The sequence below is a fragment of the Melospiza georgiana genome, chromosome 3 (genome assembly GCF_028018845.1).
Source record: "Melospiza georgiana isolate bMelGeo1 chromosome 3, bMelGeo1.pri, whole genome shotgun sequence".
Taxonomy (NCBI): domain Eukaryota; kingdom Metazoa; phylum Chordata; class Aves; order Passeriformes; family Passerellidae; genus Melospiza; species Melospiza georgiana.
Genome location: NC_080432.1, coordinates 11,634,174 through 11,658,759, shown reverse-complemented (window position 1 = coordinate 11,658,759; position 24,586 = coordinate 11,634,174). Strand labels below are relative to the sequence as shown.

The 24,586-nt window shown below is 47.0% G+C and overlaps 2 protein-coding genes across 3 annotated transcripts in view; one reads left to right on the top strand and one right to left on the bottom strand.

Annotated features, from left to right (window-relative positions):
- PAK5 (p21 (RAC1) activated kinase 5) overlaps window positions 1-24,586 on the bottom strand; it is a 148,852-nt gene that overhangs the window by 122,454 nt on the left and 1,812 nt on the right. The gene's annotated exons all lie outside the window — the stretch shown is intronic.
- Window positions 8,475-21,391, top strand: LOC131082100 (D-beta-hydroxybutyrate dehydrogenase, mitochondrial-like). The gene is made up of 4 exons (XM_058021738.1): window positions 8,475-8,808; window positions 14,912-15,064; window positions 17,755-17,885; window positions 20,385-21,391. The coding sequence occupies exons 1-4, from the start codon at window positions 8,475-8,477 to the stop codon at window positions 20,730-20,732; spliced, it is 966 nt and encodes a 321-aa protein (XP_057877721.1). The 3' UTR covers window positions 20,733-21,391.

Sequence of the window (24,586 nt, the reverse complement as noted above, 5' to 3'; positions counted from 1 at the left end):
CTGCTGCTGCTTTATTGCTGTGTGTGTGCTATGAGCCCCAGCCCGCTCAAGGAACCATGGAATCATCCCTTGGCACTGCCAGTGAGGTGCCTGCTGAGGGACAGGCAGGCTCTGGAGGAACCACCTTTATCACAACCAGACAACAGAGGCAGGAAGAAAAGGGCTTGTGAGAGGGAACAGGGGAACAGGGCAGAGCAGCCCTGCTTTGCCGCTCCAGTGCTGCCAAAACTCTGTGCTGTAATGCTGAGCACTCCTGAGTGTTTAACTGGGACAGGGCTGCACAAGGCCAGCTCCATGAGCTGCCTGTGGGTCTCTGCTGACCTTTGTCAGGGATTTGCTCTTCCCTCCTGCCATGGCCACAGGAACTGATTTTGATTTCTTCCACGCCTGGGATTAAAATCTTGCAGGACCTGGGACCAATGTTGGCTCTGAGGCTGTGCTGTCCAAACTCAGGCCTGGTTTAATCCACCCCCTTTCCTCTGGATGTCAAATCACAATTCAGGAGGGGAAATGAAATGCTTTGGAAAGTAGAACACACAATTACCATTAGAGGTTTGCTTTTTTTACTCATTTTCTTCACAGATTTCCAAGTCTTTCCTGTTTCCCTTGGGAAAATAAATTCTTATCAGAAGCTATTTAATGACAGAAAAGGAAAAGCTATTATCAACTTAAAGGAAAAAACCAACAAAACAGCTGAGCAAATGTAGTAAACTGTGTCTTGCTGCTGCCAGGCAGAGAGGTTGGTGCTCCGAGCACAGCTCCTTTCGCATGCCAACACTCAGCTGTGCACCCTGACATTCCTTATTTACCAGCCCCTGTGTCACACAGGGCTTTCAGAAACAGGATATTCTTCAGCAACCCAGATAAGAACTCAGCCTCCAAATGTTCCCAGTGCTCCAGGAATGGCTTTGATTCTCAGCAGTCGGGAACACAGCTATGGTCATCCCTGTCCACTGCCAGAGCAACCCCATGGGCTCTGCTCCAAAGGAAGCTGCTTTGAGGGGGGAGCAGCATCACAGAGCTGGGCTGCTCTGGGCACACTGTCTGAATCTGAGTCAATTCCTGGCCCCTGACTGTCTGGCACCCTTGGAAATCTGCCAAAATCAAAAAGGAAGTGAGAATGGCCAAAACCCACATGCAATTTTATCATTAAAACCTTAAATCCAAAGTTCCAAATGTAGAGGCTTAAAGCTATGCTTTGAGCCCCCTGTGAGGAGCATTAAAAACGACCCAGTTTAGAGTGCTGTCAGGGGGCCTTGAACGTGCCCTGTGCTGCTCCAAAGCACCTCCCTTGCATTTGGGGGTCATTCAAAAAGTGGGCAATCGCATGATGGCAAGATGCACCCTGGCAAGATCCCTTCAGGATTTAAAATACATCTATTTTCACTTTCCAGCATTAACAAGAGCACTGTCTTCTACACCTTCAGGCATCTGCATGCCAAGAAATGAGGGCAAGATGCACAGATGCTGCAAGCCAAAGGAGGAGACAAGCTGGGAAGAAGCCAAGCTTCGCCCAGGAGCAGAGTGACATTTCAGAACATTATGCTTGGGAAGGTGCCAGTCCAAGTGATCTGCACACTGCCTGGGCTGGAAAAGTGAGCCCCCACATTGCTGCAGTGGTGCAGCTGCAATTTCTTACCAGTGAGGCAAGTGTTAGGGGAGGCAGGGATCCCAAACCAGGGAAACTGCTCAGCTCAGGTGTACAGGAAAACAGGATATATGGGTGCTGTATGTTTTCCTAAAAGTAGGCCTGTATGAGGGGGCACTAAACAGTCACATTTCCATCCTGGTACTGTCACAGAGGATCGCTGCCAGCCATGCACTCCCCCTGTGAGCGCAGAACCTGGCTGCCTGTGCCGTCCCAGCGCAGGGACAAGGAGGTAACCCGATGCAGAAGTTCAGAGATGTCAGGCTGGACAGTGCTTCTGGCAGCTGGAGGTGGAACTGTGTCAGAAAAGCCCAGCCTTCTTTTCTGTGGCCTTTCCAGGAAGAAACCAGACCTATTGATTACCTCCTGTTGCATAATGGAAGGGAGGTTTGGGATCAGAGGCAGGTGGGTGAGTGTTAGCTGCTCTCTTGAGTCACTCTCAGATTGCATCAGTGAGCTCAGCAGCAAATTTCAGTATCTGTTTGTTCTATTCAAATCCTCTCTGCTGTCTATGGTACAGCTCCTCTCCACCTCTCAATTCTAAAATGGAGTTGGCTTTTGACTTCTATTTTTAAAAGGTCTACTTCTATTTTTAAAAATGCAAACCTTCACATATTTCCATCCTCTGGGTGCTTACTTTTGTTTTTGAGGGGGCATCAGGGTCTGCAGGTATTATTCTTGTCCTACACACAGGGCAACTCAGACTTGTGAATAAGGAAACCATATTCTCTGTCATTCTCTGTCACATTTGTTTCTGATTTGATCTATTCTCTCAGACCACTTCTCCTGCACTTCCCTACCCATCCTCGCGCCCTCACCACCAGCTGATACACTGCTAAGAAAAGGCAAATGATACTCTACAAAATTGCAGAGTAATTTCCAGTAGAAATGGGTGCCCTGGCTCCTCCAGCCCGGACCAACTGGTAAATGATGTGCCACCTTCTGGGCTGTCCTTGAACAGCTGCACACAAGGGCAGCAGGAATGCCAACCACCTCTAGTTTATACCCTTAGCTGGAGGGGGATGGCAGTAACATCACCCACACCTTGCCCTGTGCCAGCATGCTGCAGGACGAGACCTGGCTGCTTTTCCAGCAGCCTGCTGGCTGTGCTGGTCGTCACCTCAAAGCACAACCCGTCCTTCACGTGAATGTCACTTTACTCTAGAAACAGGCAGCCATCTGGGTTCTTCAGCAGCTCTATCACCACGGGCTCTGGCCAGGATGAACACACACAACCCTTCTGAGGCCTGTGAGCTGATGGCACCACGGAGCAGGGAAGGGAGATGCTGCCTTGTGCTAAGAGAAGGAGCAGCACCCTCCTGTGCTCATGTACATTTACTGCACTGCACACTCGGAGCTCTCTCGCTGCTCATCAGCACCAGGTGGTTTTGGCCACCAGGCTGCCGGGTGTCTTTCAGTGCATGCCCCTGCAGACCGCGTTTGCAGGGATGAACTCTGCTGCTATTCCCCCAGACCATGAGCCTGGCTGCTGTCTCCGGGGTGTCTCGGCGCTGGCTGCCCGTGGGTGCTGCGGTGCGGGGGAGGCTGGCACATGCCCGAGCCCCACACCTGGTGCAGAGGGCGCTGCTGCCCCCGGGGCGCAGGGCAGGGCAGGGGGAAAGGGCTCCGGACCATTCCCCGCAGGGCAGGGCAGGGGAAAGTGTTCCGGACCATGCTCTGCTCCTGCAGTTTCCCCGCACAGGCTGCCACCTCGTGGGCAGCCACTGGCACAGGATTTTCCCTGGAAATACCAACTCCCAAGCGCAAAGAGCTCGTTACTGTCAATATTCTGCACCGATGATCCAAGGAAACCGCAACCCTTCGGGTCCCTGGCTTGGGAAAATGGTACAAGTGCAGAGATGATAAAGTTGTTCAGCCTCTAACGTGGGACAGTGTGGTTAGTGGGACAGATTTTCCATGAAAATAAGAGCTCTGACAGGCAAATCTGCAGGTGCCATGGTGAGATGTTAGTGGGAACCAGCAAGATTGGCACACTTTGTACTCAGAAGGTGCACCCCTGCTGGCTATGTCACTCGTAGGAGCTCCTTGTATGAGTCAGATTTCACATTTCTATCTCTTGCACAGTGAGAATCTGCAGTCAAATCAATGTAAATATGTCCTCTGCTTCTTCAGGCACTTCCTTTACAGCTTTAATCTAAATTACCAAAAGCTAAATCTGGGCGGATCTGGAGTGGGATATTTAAGGCCTGTGTAGACTTCTTTCAAAATCTGCTAATTCTAATGCTGGATCAGTTTATCACCATTGAACTGATTTTGTATCTACTCTGATACCTTTGGAATTTCCCAACAATCTGACAGTGCAAGGACTTTTCATCTTCAGATAGATCCTAATTTCATAATGTTGTGCCCGTTTTTCAGTAATCCTCAGGTTCAAAACCCTTTACCCGATGAATCTGTATCTGCACTGTGTGCCTAAGGTCACAATATGTGCTGGAGGAGACCATTTGGATTTCAGCACTTTCCAAATCTGGTCACCAGGAAGGAGACTTGATCTGCCCTCATCCTTATCCTCCACCTCCAAAGGAAGTTCTCAGGTTGCTGTGCCGAGGTAATCCTTCCATGACAGGAGTGAGTATTAGTCTGTGTGGAGAAGCAGCCAAGCATTTTTACTCCCTTGGGATCATTTTGCAGCAGCCTTTGGAAGTCGCAATCATCCCACATTTGTCTTTCAAGTCAGAAATGACATACGACAGTGTTTAGTTTTCTGTTTGTTTTGGATTGTGTTATTTGGAAAGTAGAGGGTGTCTTTTCACTTTCCATGCTGCCCCTGCAGGAGGACACTCCAGCTGAACCATCTGTCCCTGGGCCAGGGGTGTTCCAGTGGAAAAAGGATCAGTCACTTCAGGTTACAGAAGATGGTGAATTTTCCTAGAATTTTCTTTCCATCTCTCTCTCTCTTTTGCTTTCTTACTACTCCAGTACTGCCAAAAAAGACTTAATCCTAGGGACTTACTAAAATAACTTCTGACAAATGGGCAATTTAATCTCTGGAATAGTCTGGACACCGTATGCAGTGACAAGTATTTGAAAATGTTTCATGGATAGAGATATTCCTGCCTTGCTTTTTAAATAGAAGCAGTCTCCCTTTTTTTGACACACTGAGCAATACACATGGCATCCTAAATCTGTTTTGTCAACTGAGTCCAGGCTTCTTAAAAATATGCAGCAAGATTTTAATAGAGCTCATCCCATCATACACAATCAGATATCCTGCTGAGTCCTCAAAGGCTGGATATTCCCCATGCACAGCCCACACGCAACTGCTCCTGTCTAATTGCAAGCAATGACAACCTCCCATGGGCTCCTTTCCTCTGACACCACGGCACAGCCTTCTCTGTGCAGCCCACCAGCTCTAAAAACTGCAAGCCTTTCTGTTCACAGTCTTTACCTGTCCAACTGCACCAAAACCCATATTCTGATTTTCTTCCTGGAAAGCAGCTTTTCCCAGTCCTGAAATGCTTGCCTGCAGATGCAAATTCAATGTCAGCCTTTTGGATATTTGCAGCAAGCAGTGTCACTTGTGTGTTAGCATTAGAAGTAGGAGCTTAATTTGCTGAACTTCCAGATGGGCGGGCCAAGATTAATTCTGTGGGGTTTTATGGTCAGATAAGCGTAATTTTCACCAGCAGCCTGCTATGCTATTTACTGTACAATAGCAAGAGGAATGCTACATGGTCTGGGGCCTGAGCTGACAAGACACAATGGATGGCAAAGAGAAGTCACATTTGTTGGGGATTGTGAGTTACAACCAAAATCCTGATCCTGCACCCTGAAAATCATGAAAGCTCCAAAAGCATCAGAATGTTAAAAAGAAGAGTCTGTATTTCTTGTTTGCTGGGCTATTTGGAACTTTTAGGAGGCACTCTGTCACATTCTTAGCATTTTTCTGAAGCTTTGACAAAGTCAAAGTCAAAGTCTGCACCGAAAGGGATTCATGTGAGACCAAGGATGGCTCTGCAGTTACCTCAAAGGACATGAGGGTTTCATCTTTGCTTTAGAATGCAAAAATAATAATGGCTTCCACAGCATGCTGGAGAGTTGGGCCTGCAAGAAAGACATCAAAGACTTTAGTGCTCCCACCCACTGCTGAGAGTGGGCACCCCCGAGCACTGCAGATGGCAAATGCTGAGACAGCTCCAGCGTGCACTGAGGCTGCCAGCAGGGGCACAGGGCTGAGCCAACAGCAACAAGAGAATGGGCAAAATTAGCACAGGTCCATCCCAGCTCTCCTTTATCTTGGTCTTTTACAGAAACTTGACAGTGCTTTAGAAAAGCAGTTTGTGTTTTTAGGGTAGGGACAACATGGCAACCCATTAACAAAAAAAGATATTATGATGCCTTCCCAGAGCAACTTGTTATTTCACACTGTAAAACTTAAAGCGACACAGAATAAAGCTTTAAGGTTTGAAGCAAAAGCTTCAGAGGATGCTGTTGCCAGGAATGCTCTTAGGAAGAGTTGAAGGTCCCTGAGCATATTCTGGGAGCAGAACTGTCCGGATCCCCATCAGTATCAGTCTCTAAGTGTCTTCCATTTCCTCATCTACTTCCTCAGAATCCAAGCCTTTACTTAGACTTGTTACAGGTAAACCACAACTAACTGGAATTGCATAAGAGGTAGAACAGATTGACATAAAAACTTCATTTTTAAAATTAAGTCTTAAAGATGGGAAAGATGTCAGAAACTAGACAAAGCAGAGACATAAATTCAAAGTACACACTACCATGTGAGCATGTGTATGTGTGTGTACACATATGTGTAAATATTTGAGTTAGAACAGAATACTATAAACCAGAGGAAAATCATTCCAAGAAATAAATAAATTTTACTGCAAATGTGCTGCACTGGAGACCTAAGTGGCCTCATTTCCTGGACCAGGTAGTCATGAAGTAGTTTTTAAGAGTGAAGGACACAGCTATAATCCATAACTTTCAGCCTAAATGATTGCATTGCTCTGACAACATACTGCTTCTGTGCTCAGCTGGAAGTGTGTCACATTTGTGCACCACCTTTTTAACACCTTTTTCTTTTTTGTTTTTTGAGCAGAGACAGCATAAAATTCAGAGGTTAGTTGGGTCACCTCTTAGTCTTCAAAAGAATGGCTTTGTCACTGCCTGTGATCCTTATGTTATTAACAGGACACAAAAACTGAGAGGAGAGGCTGGCAGACATGGATGAGAGGTGGGTAGAAGGTATGGAGGAGGAGAATTTGGAAATCACTCCCTGTCTTTTTATGCCAGAGGGAACCAGTCAGGGAAGCTGGCTGGAGGACAGGCTGTTACCAGCTCTCATGATTTTGAGGGTTGCGTAATTATTTTGTTAACATAAAGACAAGACTTTGTGACTCATGTAGTCCCAGAAGACTGAGTGATCTTTTGAAGGCTAAAAAGGGGCATCATCTCCCAGTGTGATGGAACACGATCAAATAAATCCTACTGAGGACAAGTATCTGGGTATCTTCTTTGGGGTTTACCATTCCATGTCCTACTTTGTCTCCCAGCAGCAAAGCTTTCCCAAGCCACTTGAGGCTTGAGTCCTATTATGCAATGCCTATGGAGAGCTCAGCAGTGCTCTCCATAGAAGAGAGTACTGAACAATTTAAAGTTCAAACAAACCTAGGCAGAGGTGCAGCCAATGAGAGTAAAAACACAGGAATGCCCTGGGCCCCAAAAAAGCAGATGAAACAATAATTATTCCCTTTCTCCTTCGGATGTCATTAAAAAACTCTGTGTCAGCGCAAAGGTGTCCCCAAGCAAACACAAAACCCAGCTGATTGTAGGGACCACGCAATTTCTGAACACTCCTGGACAGCAGGGCAACACCAGTTCTGAAACCCATCTGCCACAACCAGATACAGGTTGTTCACTAAGTATAAACAGGGCTGAATAGAGAGCCACAGGGATGTAGTTTAAGCAAATATTTGGAACCTTCTCTGTGTGTGTTAAGACCTGCTGTTTTGTCTGCTGCTGTGTAAATATCAATGAATGACTGCCCCCTTTGTACTTTTCACAAGCCAACTTTAAGCCACAATTAATAAAGGCATCTGGTTCTTTCAGTCATTTCATTTTACTCAGAGGAGGCAGATAGGACACAGTTTTGCTTTCAATAGGTGCCTGGAGAGTTGCTCAGATAAAAGAAAGGGCAGAGAAAACACTGCCTAATCACATTTCTCCTGTAATCATAGCTCTCGGGGATCTTTTTTTCAGCAATGTATAACTGTCACTTTAGCCTACAAGAAACAGACATTTTCCTTCACCATGGGCTAATGTAGGCACCCTTGAGATAACAACAGTCATAGACCTGAGTCATAAAAACCCCACATCAGTTTAATGGTGCCATGTAATATATAACGTAAGATACAGCAACTATAACATAATAATACAGCTGATTTAGAAATCCCCACCTGGCCGATCTAGAAACACTCATGGCCGCTCTCATTTGTGCCCTGCGGCCAGTCTGCAGCGGCGGGACGGTGCAAACTCAGCTGAGCAGGGAAGCTGAACTGTCCATGCCGCCGGATCTCGGCATAGCCCAGCTCCCTTTCGCCGGCGCAGCTCCCTGGCTGCGCTCTCTGTCGGGATCTAGACCCGGGGGAGGCCCCGGTGGGCAGAGAGCCCTGCCGAGCCCGGGTTTCCGCAGCACGGAGCCCGGAGGGGCCGGGCGGGCCGGGGCCCGTTGCGGGGCTGGCCGTGCGCCACGGGCGGGCGGGGCGCGGTGCGGGCAGCGGGGAGGGGATGCGGGCGGGGAGGCGCTGCCGCCCGCGGCTTTGCCGTTCTCCCTGGCTGCCGGACGCGGGGCGGTGGCGGCATGTGGGCAGCGGCCCCTCTCCTGCTCCTGCTCCTGCTCCTGCTGCCGCTGGCGCGGCTGTGGGGGCGCGGGGCGGCGCGGCTGGAGCCGGCCGGGCGGGCCGTGCTCATCACGGGCTGTGACAGCGGCTTCGGGCACCTGCTGGCGCTGCGCCTGCACCGCCTGGGCTTCACCGTGTTCGCGGGCTGCCTGTGCCCCGGCGGGGACGGCGCGCGGCGGCTGCAGAGGGAGGCGGGCGGCGCGGGCCGGCTGCGCGTCCTGCGGCTCGATGTGACCCGCGCCCGCGACGTGCGCGCCGCCAAGGAGCTGGTGCTCAGCCACCTGCCCGAGCGAGGTGAGCCCGGGCCGCGGGCGGGGAGCGGCGCCTCGGTTCGCCCGGGGCTGCGGGCGGGGAGCTGCCCGAGAGGGCCGGCTGGGCCGCACAGCCCAGCGAGGGTAGCGAGCACCGCCACTCATGGGCTGGGGGCGCCCACCGCTATTGGTGAGGACGGCGGGATTTTATCAAAAACCCTTTGGTGCGTTCGCGGAGCGGGGCCTGTCCGAAAGTGCCGGCACTGTAGAGCGGGTGCGCTGCTCGGGGAGCTTCACCTTTCCAGCGGGACAGGAACTCCCCGAGTGGGGCGTGCCGGAGCCCCTCTGCGGGTACCCGAAAGCACAGACTGCAGAGAGAGCGCAGAACAGCTGTGCAGGCATCCGAGCGATGGGACTGATGCGTTTCTGAGCATGACTTGTCAAAGAGGAAATAGATACAAGAAATGCAGCGAGGGCAGCTGCCGTGCCATACTAAAGCAGCTGCTTCTTGGAACCACTTGGGGTTTGTCAAGCTAGTCCCTGGAGAGGTTACTGCAAAGGAAACGTGTCAATTATACAGCCTGTACAGGGAGTGTGCACCCAGGGGAATGGATAGACTTAGCTCCAGAATAATTTCAGACAACCTAAATCCCTCCAGCACATGTGACACAGTGCAGGTGGTGGGGCCACAGTTACCTCCTTTCCCAGTGGGACTGCAGGGTGGGAATTAGCCAGTGTAATTCTGGGATACACTTGGTGTAGAGCAGATTTCCTCAGAGTCAGAAGTGAGATTCCCTCTAAATCACAAACACTTCCTGCTCATACAGGGAATAAAAGTGGAGAATGGGGCACACAGAGAGATAAGGAAATGCAAGGCCTCTGCTTGCCTGGCTCATTAGCTCATTGGGAAGAGGATGGAATGAGACATGAAAGAAGAAAGAGCCTACACATTGCTCATTAAGCACATGTATTGATGGTTGATCTTGACCTTATCTTATTAAGAGGCAGAGCCTGCCCCTCTCAGGCCTTTTCTTAACCTGCAGATAAACACAAATGTTTCCCAAAAGCCCTTAAAGGCTCCCTGGGCACCAGGTCACTTGGAACTCTGGGTTTCACATAATTTATCCTGCAATTCCGACAGCTCATACAGTCCTGCAGTGGTTGTGCTGGGGCTGCCATATAGACCCTGGAGTGCAGGCTCAGTGCTCACACACTGTGCAGGTGCCCCCAGAGCAGCTCCAGCCCCGTGCACACCCTGGAGTGCAGGCTCAGTGCTCACACACTGTGCAGGTGCCCCCAGAGCAGCTCCAGGCCCGTGCAGACTCTCAGCAGGGCTGGTGAGGGATGCACCAGGCTCACAGCATGGGCATAGCGCTGTTCCTGGGCTGGCACTCGGGCCCTCACACCAGCCACAAAGGGCTGGGCAAGCACCCACATTTTATGAAACCTTTTTCATGGCTGGGCAGCTCTGCTGCTGCAGGATTTTGAGGGTATTCTGCAAAGGCAGCAAAGAAATAAATAATTTCATAGATTCTTTATGATTACAGTATCATCCTTTCCACGGACTATGCATCTCAAACAAGTAGAGCTTTTTGGCAGATATGCTTTCTTTTAAATCACCTTAATCTGCCTTTTTCCTGGGCCCAGGATAAGTAGACTTACAAAAGACTAAAAGAGACTTTCTAATATAAGTAGACTATTCATTATGAAATGTACACAAAAATGTGTAGAATATCAGAAGAAAATCAGAGTATGAGGAATAAAATACAGTTCTCCCTACACCTCCTATATGCTGTAGCCATAACTAGCCCAAGCTCCTCATTACCTTCTCTGCCTCTGTTATACAAAAGTACAAATCCAAAGCCAATGAGAAATAGACCAGGACTTCACAGCATGGTGATTTGCAATTCTATTAGGCTCTACGTCAGGCCTCAGAATTTTTCTGATTTTCTTCTGTTTCAAATCAGAATGTGTCTTCCTTTTATTGCCTGCTAAGTGTTGGTAACATTAGCTAGCTGGAACAGAGGGATATTAGTTTTAGTCCCACTTCCTACTCAGAGGTTATTAAGTACTCTCTTACACATAATTATGATTTTGTATTCATGGAATTCACACATGGTACAATATTTTAGCCCAGACTTCCTATTGAAATAGATTATCCTTACAGTGAAGAGAATTTCAGCATAATATTCCAAGCAAAGGGTGGTGACTCATGAATGGATGTAAATATAACTCAGGAATCTCATCTGGCCTGCTAGCACCCTGCACTGCTTAGTTTCCTTTAGTATTGGTCTGAATCTATCAGGAGAGAGCCTGTCATTTTCATTTGGGCTCAGGCTTAGAGGAGAAACTCCAAAGATCAGTGATCCCAAGAACACCTGTTGGAATTGACAGAGTGTGGTAGAATTCAGGTATTATCTGAGTGTTGGCACCAACACAGAAACAACCTGATTTTCAAAACGTTTTGCAAACCTGCAGCTGCACTAACTTATATAGGAAGAGGATTTTAAGAGTTTCTGGGAAAAAAATCAGATGTCTTTTGGGCCTAAATAAGGATTTCGGATATGTCCCTTTTGGTCACCATGTTGTGAAGCAGAAATTACTGGAGAGCTTATGTGAGAGCTACTGTTCTCCAGAAAGCTTCACTAAAGTTCAGTATCCTAATGTGATTCTTAGCTCTATGGCTGTATGTTTTAATCTTTGTTGTCAGGATCCACATTCCCAACACAGAGATCAGTGAAAATCTCTGTGACATCCAGTCCTGCTTTCCAGTTTATTTTTTCCCTGCCTGCTGTAGCACAGTCTAACACCTCTCTTCATGAGCTGTGTTTGGACTGAGCTCTGTTTTGACAGTCTGACACGCCAAACATCACCTGCTTTTTCCAAATGTGGCTCTGCAGGGACACTGAGGAAATGGAGCATCGCTCTCCTTCAGCTGTTTAGTTCTTGTGCCTTGTCCTTCGGGATTTCCATCTCAATTTTTAGGCTACCTGAGCTGCATTTGGCTAAGCAGATTTACAATATGTTTTGAATGCACACTTATAGCATTAGTTTTTACCACAAACATTTCAGGAAAGAAAGACCAAAGCGCATTCAAGTACTCTGAATACAGAGCTGGGCAGGTTGTTTCTCAGAAAGCAGGAAATATTCTTAGAAAATAGCATGAGGGAATAATGAACTGTTTGCTACTGGGGTAGAATTTTTTAAATTGATTCAACTATACAAAGTGGCAGGAAACATTCTGGAAAATATCAGAGCATTTCCCATTTGGGAATGCCAAAATATTCTAAGAAACAATATGTTTTGCTTGAGGGCAAGTTATGTTTTGAGCTGACCAGGTCAAAAGTGTCTTTTTGTGTTTAAGTTAAAAGTTAAACACAAGTCTGTTTTAGTTTAAGTCAGGCCAGTTTTTCTCCTAATGGCTTTTGATTTGGCCACTACACAGAAGGAAGGAGCCATTATTTTGTGAGCTCCCGGCAATACACAGGCTGGCCTCTCCAGCAGCCACCCAGAGGCTTTGAAGCACATGAGGCAAATAGCTGGAGAGAACTTAAACCTTGCAAGCTAAATTCTGAATTTCACAGTTTAGAGAAAGTGGAAGAAAATCAATTACAAAGATTAATGGCTGTATTTCTGAAGGCCTGATGAAAGCAGGGGTATGTGGAACAAGTGTCCTTGCTGTGCTGCACAGGGTGCAGTGGCAGAAGCAAAATTACTTTAATTAGAAAGGGTAAAGCTGAAAATATCAGGAAGCAGCTTTTGCAGTGATGTTGGGCTTTAGTTTGGGTTGTGCTGGAGTTAGGTTATATAAAAATAACCCTGAGTACAGAAACCTCCAGCTTTGAGCAGAAACAGATGGGGTGTGCAGTCACTCAGCCCATCTGCAGAGCAGATCATGTGCAAGTACAAAAATATAATTGATAATTAGCTTCTGCAGAGGGCTCTCTAAGCCATTGATCTGGAAGCATTTTATGGGGAGGTAAGTCCCATGGGGCTGGGTTCCATTTTAAGATGGAGAAATAAAGCCAGAGAACAATGGAAAGACACAGAAAAGGAGGCAGTGGCAGGAGGAAGAAGGAGGCCTAGGATGCCCAATTCCATGGCCAGTTTTCAAGCTCATTTCCTCTCCTCTGTCTGCTAACACTTGAGGCCATGGAAAAGAAGTGAGTCCAGAGGAAGCTGCTGCATTACTGGGGCACCAGTCTGTCTGTAACTAAAGTTGTAAGAGGGGTCCAGGATCGCTGGCTGACAGGCTACTGAATAGTGATTGATGCTCCTTAGAGGATAGAGTTATCCAAGTTCTGGGTGCTAAATTCCTAATTTTGAGTGTTTTTCCCTGCAAATGAGACATTCACTAAAAGAAATCAGTTTCTTTCTCTGTTTAAAGACCAATTTCATTAGATAATACAAGTAGTATATATATATATATATATATGTTAGAAAAGTTTACAGAGGTCTGCTTTACAAACTAATTTAAAAATTTTTCTGTTTCATCTCTACTGTTCTGAATGAAATCTGATACTGGCGCTTCTTGGTGGGGCTCTGGAAGGACCCATGAGAAATGGGTATTTCAAGATACCGTGAAATTATTGCAGTAGTTTTGTCAGAGGAGATCAGAAAGAAAAGGATTCAGCCCAAAGGTTTCTGCAGTGCCTTGACTGAAGTGATCATACTTCCCCTGAGAATAACTGTGCTGCCACAGGTACAGGAGGCTGCAGCTGGGTCAGCATCACCCCTGCCCCAAAGTCATGTGTCCAGAGGAAGAGAGGCACTAAACCCTGCTCTGCCTCCCCAGAAACTCAGGCTTGGACGTCCTGTGGGAGGCATGACATAACAATTATTTGCCCTGGACACATTCATTCCTTAAAAGAAATGCATGAGCAAAATTGCCAAGGCTGGCAGAAGTAAGCTGTGACTGCAGCTGTTCCAGTGCCAGTCAGGCTGCCCTGGTCACCCTGGAGATGCTGTCAGTGAGGGCTGAGGACAGGAACAGAGGTGTTTCCAGAAGCACTGTGTCACTCCTGCTCTGCTGGCCATCCAGAGCTGGGGGCTGTGCAGGCAGGCACCAGCCAGCACGGCTCCAGCAGCACTGGGGCAGGGAGTGAGCTGCTCCTGCCAGTGCTCCCTGCTGCAGCACTGCATTCCTCAGCTGAGCGCTGGGGGTGCTCCCTGCTGCAGCACTGCATTCTGTGCTGAGCCTGTCAGTGCTGGGAGTGCTCCCTGCTGCAGCACTGCATTCTGTGCTGAGCCTGTCAGTGCTGGGAGTGCTCCCTGCTGCAGCACTGCATTCCATGTGAGCACTGTCAGTGCTGGGAGTGCTCCCTGCTGCAGCACTGCATTCCATGTGAGCACTGTCAGTGCTGCTGTGCCTTTGGGCTGAAGGGCTCCAGCTCCCTGTCACCGAGCTCGAGCACAACAAGCCTCACTGCCAGTACCTTTCTGCTTGTGAGCACTGACATCTCTCTCCTTAGCACCAAAACCTGTCATTACATGGGCAAAAATGTCGTTCAAAACTACAAAATTTTAAATATACTGACCCTGCCACTGACCCTGCTTGATTGCTTTACCCAGTGTTGCAGCCATGTACCTGATTGTGGCTGATTTCAGAAGAAATGAGAGCTCAAATCTTGGAAGAAGATGCAAGACTTGGGCTCTTAAATTAGTCAGGCACTTTGAAATAGTACCCCTTAGCCTTTAGACTGCTTAATATAATTTTCACAAAGCTGCTCATAGCACACAGTGGGATTAAAGTAATTAAAATATCATGGTACACCACATTGGCAGTAAGATGTAGTCTCCCAGATCATGTTAATCATAAATATCTTAAGACAACTGTAGAGGGAGCAAATATTAAATATCACTGAGACTTATAGGAAAGGTGTCCCTGACCATGGGAGGGGGGTAGAACTGGATGGTCTTTAAGGGCTTTTCCAACCCAAACTCTTCTGTGATTCCATTTAGCCAGATTATGGGCACAGTGGCATTCCTTCACTAAACAAACCATGCCTACCCTTTGAAGTGGAAAAGACAAAGATGTTACACAACCATACAGTTCCTCTCAAGGCTCTGAATCAGTGGTGATGCTTTGTTATCTAACAGGATGCTTTGCAGTTAAAGGTGTTTGCTGAGTCATTTCTCTTCCACAGGTTTCTGGGGCCTTGTCAACAATGCAGGAATATCAACATTTGGTGAGACAGGCTGGCTGCCTATGGAGACATATGAAAAATTTGCAGATGTGAATCTCCTTGGGAGCATCAGAACAACCCTGGCATTTCTTCCCCTTCTAAGGAAATACAAGGGTAATGCTAATCCACTGTTATTTAGAGTTGTAGAATAATTAGCTTACTATAATCAGGGTAATGTAACATCTATAAAAGAGGCTTTAATTGTCTTTCATTGAACTGAAATGACAGTCTCCTTCTGTGTGGCCTGAAAGAGCAACTTGATCCTGAAAAGAGGCTGAAGCCATAAGGGGAAAAAAGATCCTTAAAGATTTTGTCTTTGCAGTACACAGGAAAAAAAGTATTTATATTTAAGGATTTCTCTCAGTGTTTGACTCAAAAAAGAGGAAGAATGTTTACCATAGATCATTAAGCCCAGGCAAGGCTTTTTAAACACTGGCCATCAGAAAACACAAAGTTACATAAGCTGCCTAATTTTATTATTTAGGCTTTACAATTTTATTGTTTGGCAATTAGGAGAGCAGGAATGACCCTACAGAGGTGAACTAGAGACATCAGCTTCCAGTTCCAGCTCTGTGGAGCCTCTGTGACCTTGGACAGGAAACTTCAAGTATGTAGAGGTGCATGGGTATCCAGTGGGATAAATGTATTTGCATGAACCTCCCTACATGTGGGCTTTATCCTTCTTTCGGAGAAGGAAGTGTTTAATAGCCCTCCGCAGCATGGCAGCATGCCTTGGGTGCTTTGCATTTGTTCCCTCCCTGTCTCCATCTGTGTTTGGGGAGGAAGATCCCCTCTTCCTTGTCTGTTCTGGCTCGTTAGGGTGAGGATTTGTGCTCTGAGTGCAGCACCAAGCACAGGAAGGGGCAGGTTTCACCTGGAAACTCCAGGTGTCACTGCTACACAAACTGCTGGTGAGATGAAAACATCCCTTTTTTGGGCTATTCTGCTTCTTTCTGCTTGGCTGCCTTTGGTAGATGATGTTCTGACAGAAGAAGAAAGAAACCTTTAAATACTGCAGGCTGGATGTGTTTTTGTAGCAGAATGTGCTATTGTGTGTACCCAGTGAGTGTGTTATGTGGCCCATTACACAGGGAGACATCTCTTTTCCCTGTCATGTCCTACTTACTGCTGGAACTCTGTGATGCTGATCCACCAGAGGCATTCTCTGAGCCCATGAACTGCACAGGTTACTTTGAAGCAAAGGGGACCAACAGTATGTGCAATATTAAGCACATGCATAAACCTTCCGAAGGTTTGGGTCTGGATGGCTGCACACACACCTTGGCTCAAAGGAACATTCTGTATCTGCCAGGGCTGTCAGTGTTTCCATGGTTAACTCCTGCACTCCATTCTCAAGTACCATCTATGGAGGAGAAGAGGCCAAGGCACTCTAGGAAGAATCCTGGATTTGCTGTTGCCTTCCTTGCAGGAACAGCCAGGACAGCTAAAGCTTATGTGTTTGGGGGCAGCAAATGACCTCTCCACATGAAAAGCTTGACCTACAGACATTGGAGCATAATCCTGGGGAACCTGAGTTTCAGTTCCCTTAGGCACTTCAAAGAGAAGTTAAACCAAGTGTCCCACATCCTGGGTGTGAGCCCCATCCACTCAGCTACTGGACAAAGGAGGCAGAGGTCATCCCACCCTTGCTTACTGCCATGGATGTGCACCTATTCCAAGAAACACTTCAAAATTACTCATACAGGTACTCACTTGTAAAGGGAGGTCATGCCCTCCAGCCTAGGACTTAGCATTCTACCCTGAGAGGAGCAACATTTCCCCATATCTTTTCCAGCTGGCCAGGCTAGCTGATAGAGCATCTTGATCAGCAAGCTGGTGGTTAGTTTCCTCTTACTGTAGATAAGATTTATTTGGGATGCTGTACAGGAAGGCAGGGAATCTAATTCAGAATGGCAGATTTCACTGCATTGCCGTGACACCCTTTGATATCCCCAAGCCTGTTCCATTTGGTGAGATCTGGGGCCCAGCTGTGATCTGCATCTGTGGCAGCAGCAGGGGTGCAGCTGTGTTCTCTGCACTGTCAGTGACAACACCACCTTTGTCACCCCTGGTATTGGTATATCCACACCCAGACATTCCTTACCCCACGTAGGACTGTGTGACAGAAGTTCACAAGGAAACAGTGGAATTGAACCACAGTCCAGTGCCTCACGTGAGGAATCTCTGCTATTTATGGCATGCCTGCACTCAGCAGGAGTTAGAAAGGAGGGAAAGCAGCACAGATCAGGGAAATCATTGTGAGGTTTTATAAACCTGCACATATTTGGCAAATCACATGTCCTTGGTAAAGCTTATCACTGTACACTGGAATTTATATGCACAGTAACAGAACCTGGCCTCAGTGCAGAGACATTATTAGCACAGAAAAAAATGATATTAGTAACCATATAATGCACCTCAGGGAAAATCACCTCCCCTCTCCTCTGCAGTCCTTTTCTTTCTAGCACAGTCTCATTACTATTTTTCAGTCTTTAGGGCACTGCTTTGTTTCCATCCCCTCTCAGGCTCAGAAGGAATAAGCAGCACACTGGGAATGTGTTACACTTGTCTAGTCCAACATCTGTCATTAGGTGGAAGATTTTTGTGAGAAGTTTTCTGCTCAGCAGAGCTGAGTGCCCATCTGTGCTGGGACTGCACACTGACACTGCCCAGTTGTGGCACAGTGTGCAGGAAAACAGTCTCCTGCTAAACACCACATTCTCAGCAGCTCAAGACTGAGGCAAATCAATTCCATGCTAAAGACTGAGAGTGAAGTTTTGTTATTTGCACTGTTTTCTCTCCAGGACGTATTGTTTTCATGTCCAGCATCATTGCCTATTTTACTCTGGGAAATGGCATTTATTCTATGACCAAGGCAGCTATTGAAAAATTTTGTGATGCTTTAAGACTGGAAATGAAGAAGTTTGGTGTCCAGGTAAGTGATGTAACAAGGACCTGGAAACCAGGTAAGTGATGTAATGAGTTATGTGAAACGAAGTAAAAAAGATAAAAGCTCAGAACTGCATTCATGGGTGCAGCTTCCTTTTGGAAAGAGGTGGTTTCTCTGTGGCTAATCAGTCAGCTGGAAATCACTGGGAACAGCAGTCCTGGGGGATGTTTTTGGTTCTGAGAAGCTGCTGGGTAACAGTCTGTGTGTCAGCACTGAAACTTCCACATCTCTGCAGTGGGGAAGGTTCCTGACACGGGCCTGCCCGAGCTCCCACAGCAGTGAGGAGCCCAGGTGTTCCCTGGGCGGCTGCAAAGAGCCAGACACCGAGTGCTGTGCAGCCAGAACTCGTCACTTGCCTGAGGGGTTCTTTCTCTCCCCTTACAACACCAACTCCTTGCTTCTTGAGAGAACAGCTACGCTGCAAGAGGCAGCATTGTGCAGAGCAGTTATGTTTTATTCTCTTAACCTAAGAGGCTCTAAGAGTGCTCTTAGTACCCTAAGCAACTCTAATAGTCAAACCTGAAGCTTAGATCCCTAAGTAGCTTCACTGGGCTTTTTCCTTGGAGTCACTCTACTGCTGAAACACTTTTCTCAAACACTCAAAGTCTTCCCTGCCAGGTCTGCATTGGAGTACTGTTTACGTACACAGACTTACAGCATTGTTCATAAGCTTTGTGTTGGAAAATATTACAGCTATGCATCTATTAGCTACCCCTGTCAGATAAATATGAGGGCTGTAAAATACAAGTGACTTTACACATCCTAATACCACATAGCATGATGAGGATTTCTGCTGATTAGCTGAGGATAATCTCAAATGCATGGAAGGGCTTAGTTTAACAGGTTAGCTACGCTGGTTGTTTTGGGACTTTTCCTGTTCCACCTCTGCAGTAGTCCCAGCACATAAGTGAGTGAGCCGGGCTGACAAGCATTTCTGGAGTATCTTTGAGAGGTGTTTTTCTGTTTCTCACTGAATGGAAGATGCTGGCTGGCACTTGCCTGAGAACCTGCCCTGTGCAGAGCCTACAAAACACACAGTCCCTTTTTGCTGTGCTCTGTTGTCCTGTCTGTCCTTTCAGGAGAAAGCTGCACAGAGGTGCAAGGAGCAGATGGAGCTGTGGCTCTGTCCCACTGAACTCTGCCCAGGCAAGCTGACAGCCTACAGAAAACAAAGTGGGTGCCTGCCAGTAGAAAGGCCACAGAAAGTATGGAAAGGGCAAAAACCAAGCCATCTCTCCTTCCCTCCAAGCCAACTCCAAAAAAGGAAGCTTCCAAACCCCCTTTGTTAACAATAAATGTGGGAAGTTGACTATTTAGCTGATACCAAGCACACTTCTAAACAGCACCAGAAGGGAGGGCTCCCGAGGATGCTGTGTGACAAACGTGCTTGAGGCAGCACCAAGCTGTTCCAGCTGTGCACACCATGCCTCTGCTGGGGTTTGTCTGCATCCCTTCCTCCTCCCTGTGCACAGGACCTGCAGCCCAGTCCTCCTGAGAGCAGGGAATCCATCACATGCAGGCCAGCAGGCAGACACTGACACAGCTGGGCTGGTGGCTGAGTGGAGACATCAGGGTTTTACATCACCACAGACTTCCCAGAGAATGCCTGTCAGATCCCCAAGTCTCTGACACAGCTCAGCATGGGTTTTCCCCACCTTGTGTTGCAGCCTTTAGAAATCAGGTCAGTCAAATGCCACGGAGCTTTTAATGTTGCATATCTACAAACAGTTTGAACAAGGCTGCTGCTAACTGAGAACAGCATGTGTGCTGTGAGTGCTCAGCCCGCTCCAAAACTCCCTGGAATACTCAGAAGGAGCAGAACAGCAGCAATACACAAAGAAAACGTGGAGCAGCAAAGGACTTGTGTGCTTTTCATTTAAATCTATGTGCACAAATCTACAGAAATCTCCTCATGGCTTCAGCAAGAGGCAGAGCAGGACCTTTTGTTCCCCTGTTCTTTGCTGACAATACCTAGTTTACTTTTTATTACATCTTCTTGGGGAAAACAGCACTTCTTTCCCCAGGACCTGATAATTTTCTTTGATACCTCCTTTTGTCCCAAATTGGGTCAAAAATCATCAATGGCAAGGTTCTCCACTGAGTGAAAAATCCAAAGTATTCCACTTTGGAGACATCAAAGTCACACTGAAATGCTTGTCTCAGTACTGTCAAAACATTTATACAGTTAAGCATTGTACAGCAATCAAAGATGCTCTGTTGCATTCTGTGAGAGTGTGCTGAGTAGTCAAAACAAGAAATTAACATCAGAGCAAAATGAAGAAGTCAGAATAAAGCACCTCTGCAATCTTAAATATTTTACAGGAATACATTTAATTTCAGTTAAGTTTCCAGGGTTAAAATTTCAACAAAGCAGCATTTTCTGGCTGTCTGTAGAGACCTTTTGGTCTGTGTTACTGACTATAGTATTTAATTGAATTCACAGTGACTGATTGCACCTTGGTAAGTTTTACATCTCGCTCTCAGGTCTGTATTATCCAGCCAGGAAATTATGCACGCTCTACAAAAATTCAGCCACCGCTCAGTGCCGAAGAGATCTGGAGTGAGCTGAGCGAAGAGGAAAAGGCTGTTTACAACAAGGAGTACGTTCAAGAGCGGGCAAACTTTTTCAATAGCATCCTCAGTGAGGGAAGCACTAATGGCAGTGAGGTGGTCGACGCCATGGTGGATGCTCTAACATCTCCTGCGCCCAAGGCACGGTACATGGTGGCGAAGCTGAAGGAGAAGGCCCTGGTGTTGGTGTGTGCTTTGTTCCCGACTGCTGTGATGGATTCTGTTCTGTCTTATGCTCTGAGCAAGGTAAAGCTTGCATAGCCTGCAGTGGTGCTATTCCCTGACTCAGGTGAGGCAGTTTATCAAATGTGAAAGGCAGAGTTGGACTGAATGCTCCCGTGTGTTAGAACGGTGACTCCGATTAACCAGTACAAACTCTGGGGAGTCCCCCTAGTCAGAACTGTCACTGACTGCTACAGAAAAACATACAGGACCCTGTGTAAAATTAAAGCATTTGTTTAAGTAACGTTATCTCTTCCCTGTGGAAAAACCCCATCCACATAAGCCACTTTAGTTATTGCCTGGAAAATTTAACGCATAATTTTCTAAAGCAATAGCAGGTTGTTGTGTTACAGCCATGATGAAGACAAAATGGACTGCACCCACAGGGCAGCTGTACACCTGAAGTCATTACAGCAGAGAGCAAAAGCCCTTGCTTGTAGAAACCTGAGTAGCCATATATTCAGGTTGATAGTAAGAGGTTAATGGAAAAGTCATAGAAATGAGCATTGGACCTCAAATACTTTGAATGGAGTTAAATGGCTGTAGCAAGATAGGAAGTCTTGAAGCTCTGAGCAACCTGGTTTAGTGAAAGGTGTTCCTGCCCACAATAGGGGGCTGGAATTTCATGATCTTTAAGATCCCTTCCAACCCAAACCATTCTGTGATTCTATGAACAATAAAGTTGTAATATGAAAACACTGTCCTGGCTAACTACAGTTCAATCCTTTTTCAGGGGTTCTGGATAAATCTTACAGAGCAGACACATCACAGACTTCAGAAAACAAGTTACATATTCCATTTATAAATGAGTATTTAATCCTAAATAATCTCTATCCTTTAATGTCTGGATTAATCAATGTGTTGACCTGAAGTGTAGTGAGAGAGCTAAACACCAAGGAGCCATATCAGTGTGCTTGGAGCTCAGAAAGAACAGACTCAGGTTTGGCTGCTAGTGCAAGGAATAAGGTCTGAAGACAAGAATACCTGCTAACAGGAGAGGGAAACATTAGTAACATTTTCTGTGAGAGTAATTGATCACAGTGGCTCCATTTACACTCTTCTACTAATTGTCATGGCAAAGATTGCTGGTTTACACATACAGCTCTAAATTTGACTTGGTTATGGTATGGCACAAAATGCAAGACCTCTGGGACCAAAAGAACCCAGAAGAGCTGGGATAAACTGTGGTGGCAGTGATCTATCCAGGGCAGCAGCACTGAGCATTAGCTTCCCCCATGCCAGGTCTCCCTTATCAAATCTAAGCTCTAAGTTGACACAGTTAACTTTCTCATCTGAGGCAGAAATTGCACCCTGTGCCTGGGAAATATTTCCTAACATATTTAATTAACTGCTGAGAAAGTTTATGCCCTCTCCTGGTTGGTAATTTGGGCAGTGTGAATCAGAAAACAGAGTGACAAACAATTCCAGGCTCTCTCCTGGTACACTCAGCAGTGGAACAGCCACTGCACCTGTCAGAGATTGTGGAACATGTTATTTCTCTTTCCAAATGCTGAACCCATCCCTGGAGCTGGCATTGGCAAGAGGACAAGCCTGGGCTCCCAACTGTTCCCCAGACTGTCAAGAGCAGGATAATCAGGTGATTATCATCCCTCCCCTCATTTAACCACAACTGAGCCAGGCCAAGCAAGGGAACAGGAATAAGGCTTATTCCAACTGAACCAATCAATTCCTTGTCTAGGAGTTCCCCCTGCGTGACCTCGGGGATTTCAGCAGCCCTGCACTGCTTTGGAGCACTGTTTTCGTGCCCTCAGCTGTTCTTTGTGCAGATTGCCCTCCCTCCCTCGCAGTAAGCAGCACTGGCCTCCACGAGCAGCTCTGAAGCCCAGAGGTTTCTCCATCAGGCCCAGGGTACAAGTGCTGATCTCTGCCCTGTTACACTGTCACCCTTCTCTTGGCATTTCTAAAAGCTACTGCACTAAGTTGCTGAGAGCCAGCACCATCAGATCTGCCTCACAGACACTAAATAGCTTCCAACTGGAAGTTCTTTATTTGCTGGGTACGGGGTGAAGCATGTGATCAATATTTCAATAGCCTCATGTAACAGAAGATGAGAAAGACTCCAGAACATTTATTCCCTCACCTTGAAAACTGAGAACTTGCAGTGCACAGGATTTTAAACAGGATACAGTGACAGGGTGAGAGCCCATGGGACAAATAAGGCAGTTTGTATTTTCATTGCCACCTAACCACTGGCTTGGAAGCTAACTGAAAATCAGCCATAAAATTATCATCTTTATTCCTTCTATAATTTAGCATTATGATCAGCAGATAAAGAACTAATAGAGTCAGAGTTTGTTATTAATACAACATCCCACTGAAGTCATCTGGAATCCTCCCACTGAGTTCTGTGTGTTCCAAGCCACAGTGTTAGACAAGTAAACATGAACATAAGTAGCAGAAATAATTTCAGAATGCCTGGGCTGAGCAGCAAAGAGACCCTCAGAGGAAGTGGTGATGGAAGGGGCACAGCATTCCCTCCTCCACAAGTGCCACAGGGTACAGAAGCTGCAGGATCAGTAACTGAAGGTTTTAGTGAACAAACCTTGCTAACCAAGCCAGTGCTGAACTCTGAGGACTCCCAGAGCTGTCAGCTCTGCAGTGAACTCCTGCCCTGCCCTGGGGCTCCCCTGACTCTGGGGATCCCAGCTGCCACCCTGGGGAGCACTTGCTGGGAGTGCAGAGCTGCTGGACTGCCCCTCCATCCCTTCTCACTGTGCCACATCCCTGGCTGAGGAGCGCCTCCCTCTTCCTCAGTAACTCTGAAATCACCTTTACCTCAAGTCAAGTTGAAGTACAGGGGCATACAAGAAATCTGTACTTACAACATCCAAAAATTAAACAGTTTTAGAAAAAACTTAGGACAAAGATAAAAGAAAAAACCAAACAAACCCCCCCCCAAACCCCACAACCAAACTTATATTGACATTACTCTCATACCTGAAACACCCCTCTCCCAAAACCCAGTTAACCTGCTGCAGACCCTTTCCTGAGGCTGTTTCTCTATGTAGCATTGATCTGAGCTGCATTCAACAGAGAACTTCTTGCAAAACACATCAGCTTTTGTCACTATTTGTCTTGATAAGCCTTGCTCACAATTTGGGATTTTTTTCCCTTGAAAACAACCACACCAAAAGAGACTCAGCTTTCCTCCCAAGTCTCTTCTCCAAGGACACAGTATCAAGGACCTAACAGTTATTTAATGGATTTTCTCCTTGATGAAAAGGCCTATTCCTAAGAGTGCATATTAATTGGTAGAAAGAGTCAGTGTTGGTTTTGACAAAGCACTTATAGAAAGAGTATAAAGAAGAATGAAAAAACCTAAACCAGTTTATAAGCTGTACAATGATGTGAGTGACACCAACAGCTTCATACAGCAGCACCAAAACCAGAAACAGAGCAGATGCCAGGAAATTCAGGAGGAGGAGCCGTGTGGTACCTGCCAGCACAGTCCTGAGGAGGCTGTGCTGCTGTGAGACACAAAGGCTGTCTCAAGGAGCAGACTACTTCCCTCCCTTGAGAGGGCACCCCTGGAGCAATGCCCCCACCATAGCTCCCAAGAGGACCTTCAGAATTAGCCAAATGTGTACCTTTGTGTCATTCTCCCAAGCTGGCAGGTCTGAATAAGGAGATTTTGGGTGGAATGCACCACACAGCAGATTTTTTGCAGTAGCATCAGAATCCAGAGAGATGAATAGCAGTGATAATTACTTCCCCAGTACAAAGGCTTAAGTAAAAGCCAGGCAATCCTCAAGCACACCTTGCAGCTGAAGCCAGGCTGTCACCAGCGCAGCTCCCCCTGATGCCATCGGGACTCCAGGGCCATGCAGCCGCTGTGGTGCACAGCCTCCCTCCAGAGGTCAGCTGTGGGACAG

What these genes read in the sequence shown, in the direction of transcription:
- LOC131082100 (XM_058021738.1), top strand. Translation starts at nt 8,475, where the DNA reads ATGTGGGCAGCGGCCCCTCTCCTGCTCCTGCTCCTGCTCCTGCTGCCG. An exon ending in CCTTCTAAGGAAATACAAGG is followed by an intron (nt 15,065 to 17,754) that starts GTAATGCTAATC and finishes TTTTCTCTCCAG; the next exon opens with GACGTATTGTTTTCATGTCC. An exon ending in TGAAGAAGTTTGGTGTCCAG is followed by an intron (nt 17,886 to 20,384) that starts GTAAGTGATGTA and finishes TCTCGCTCTCAG; the next exon opens with GTCTGTATTATCCAGCCAGG.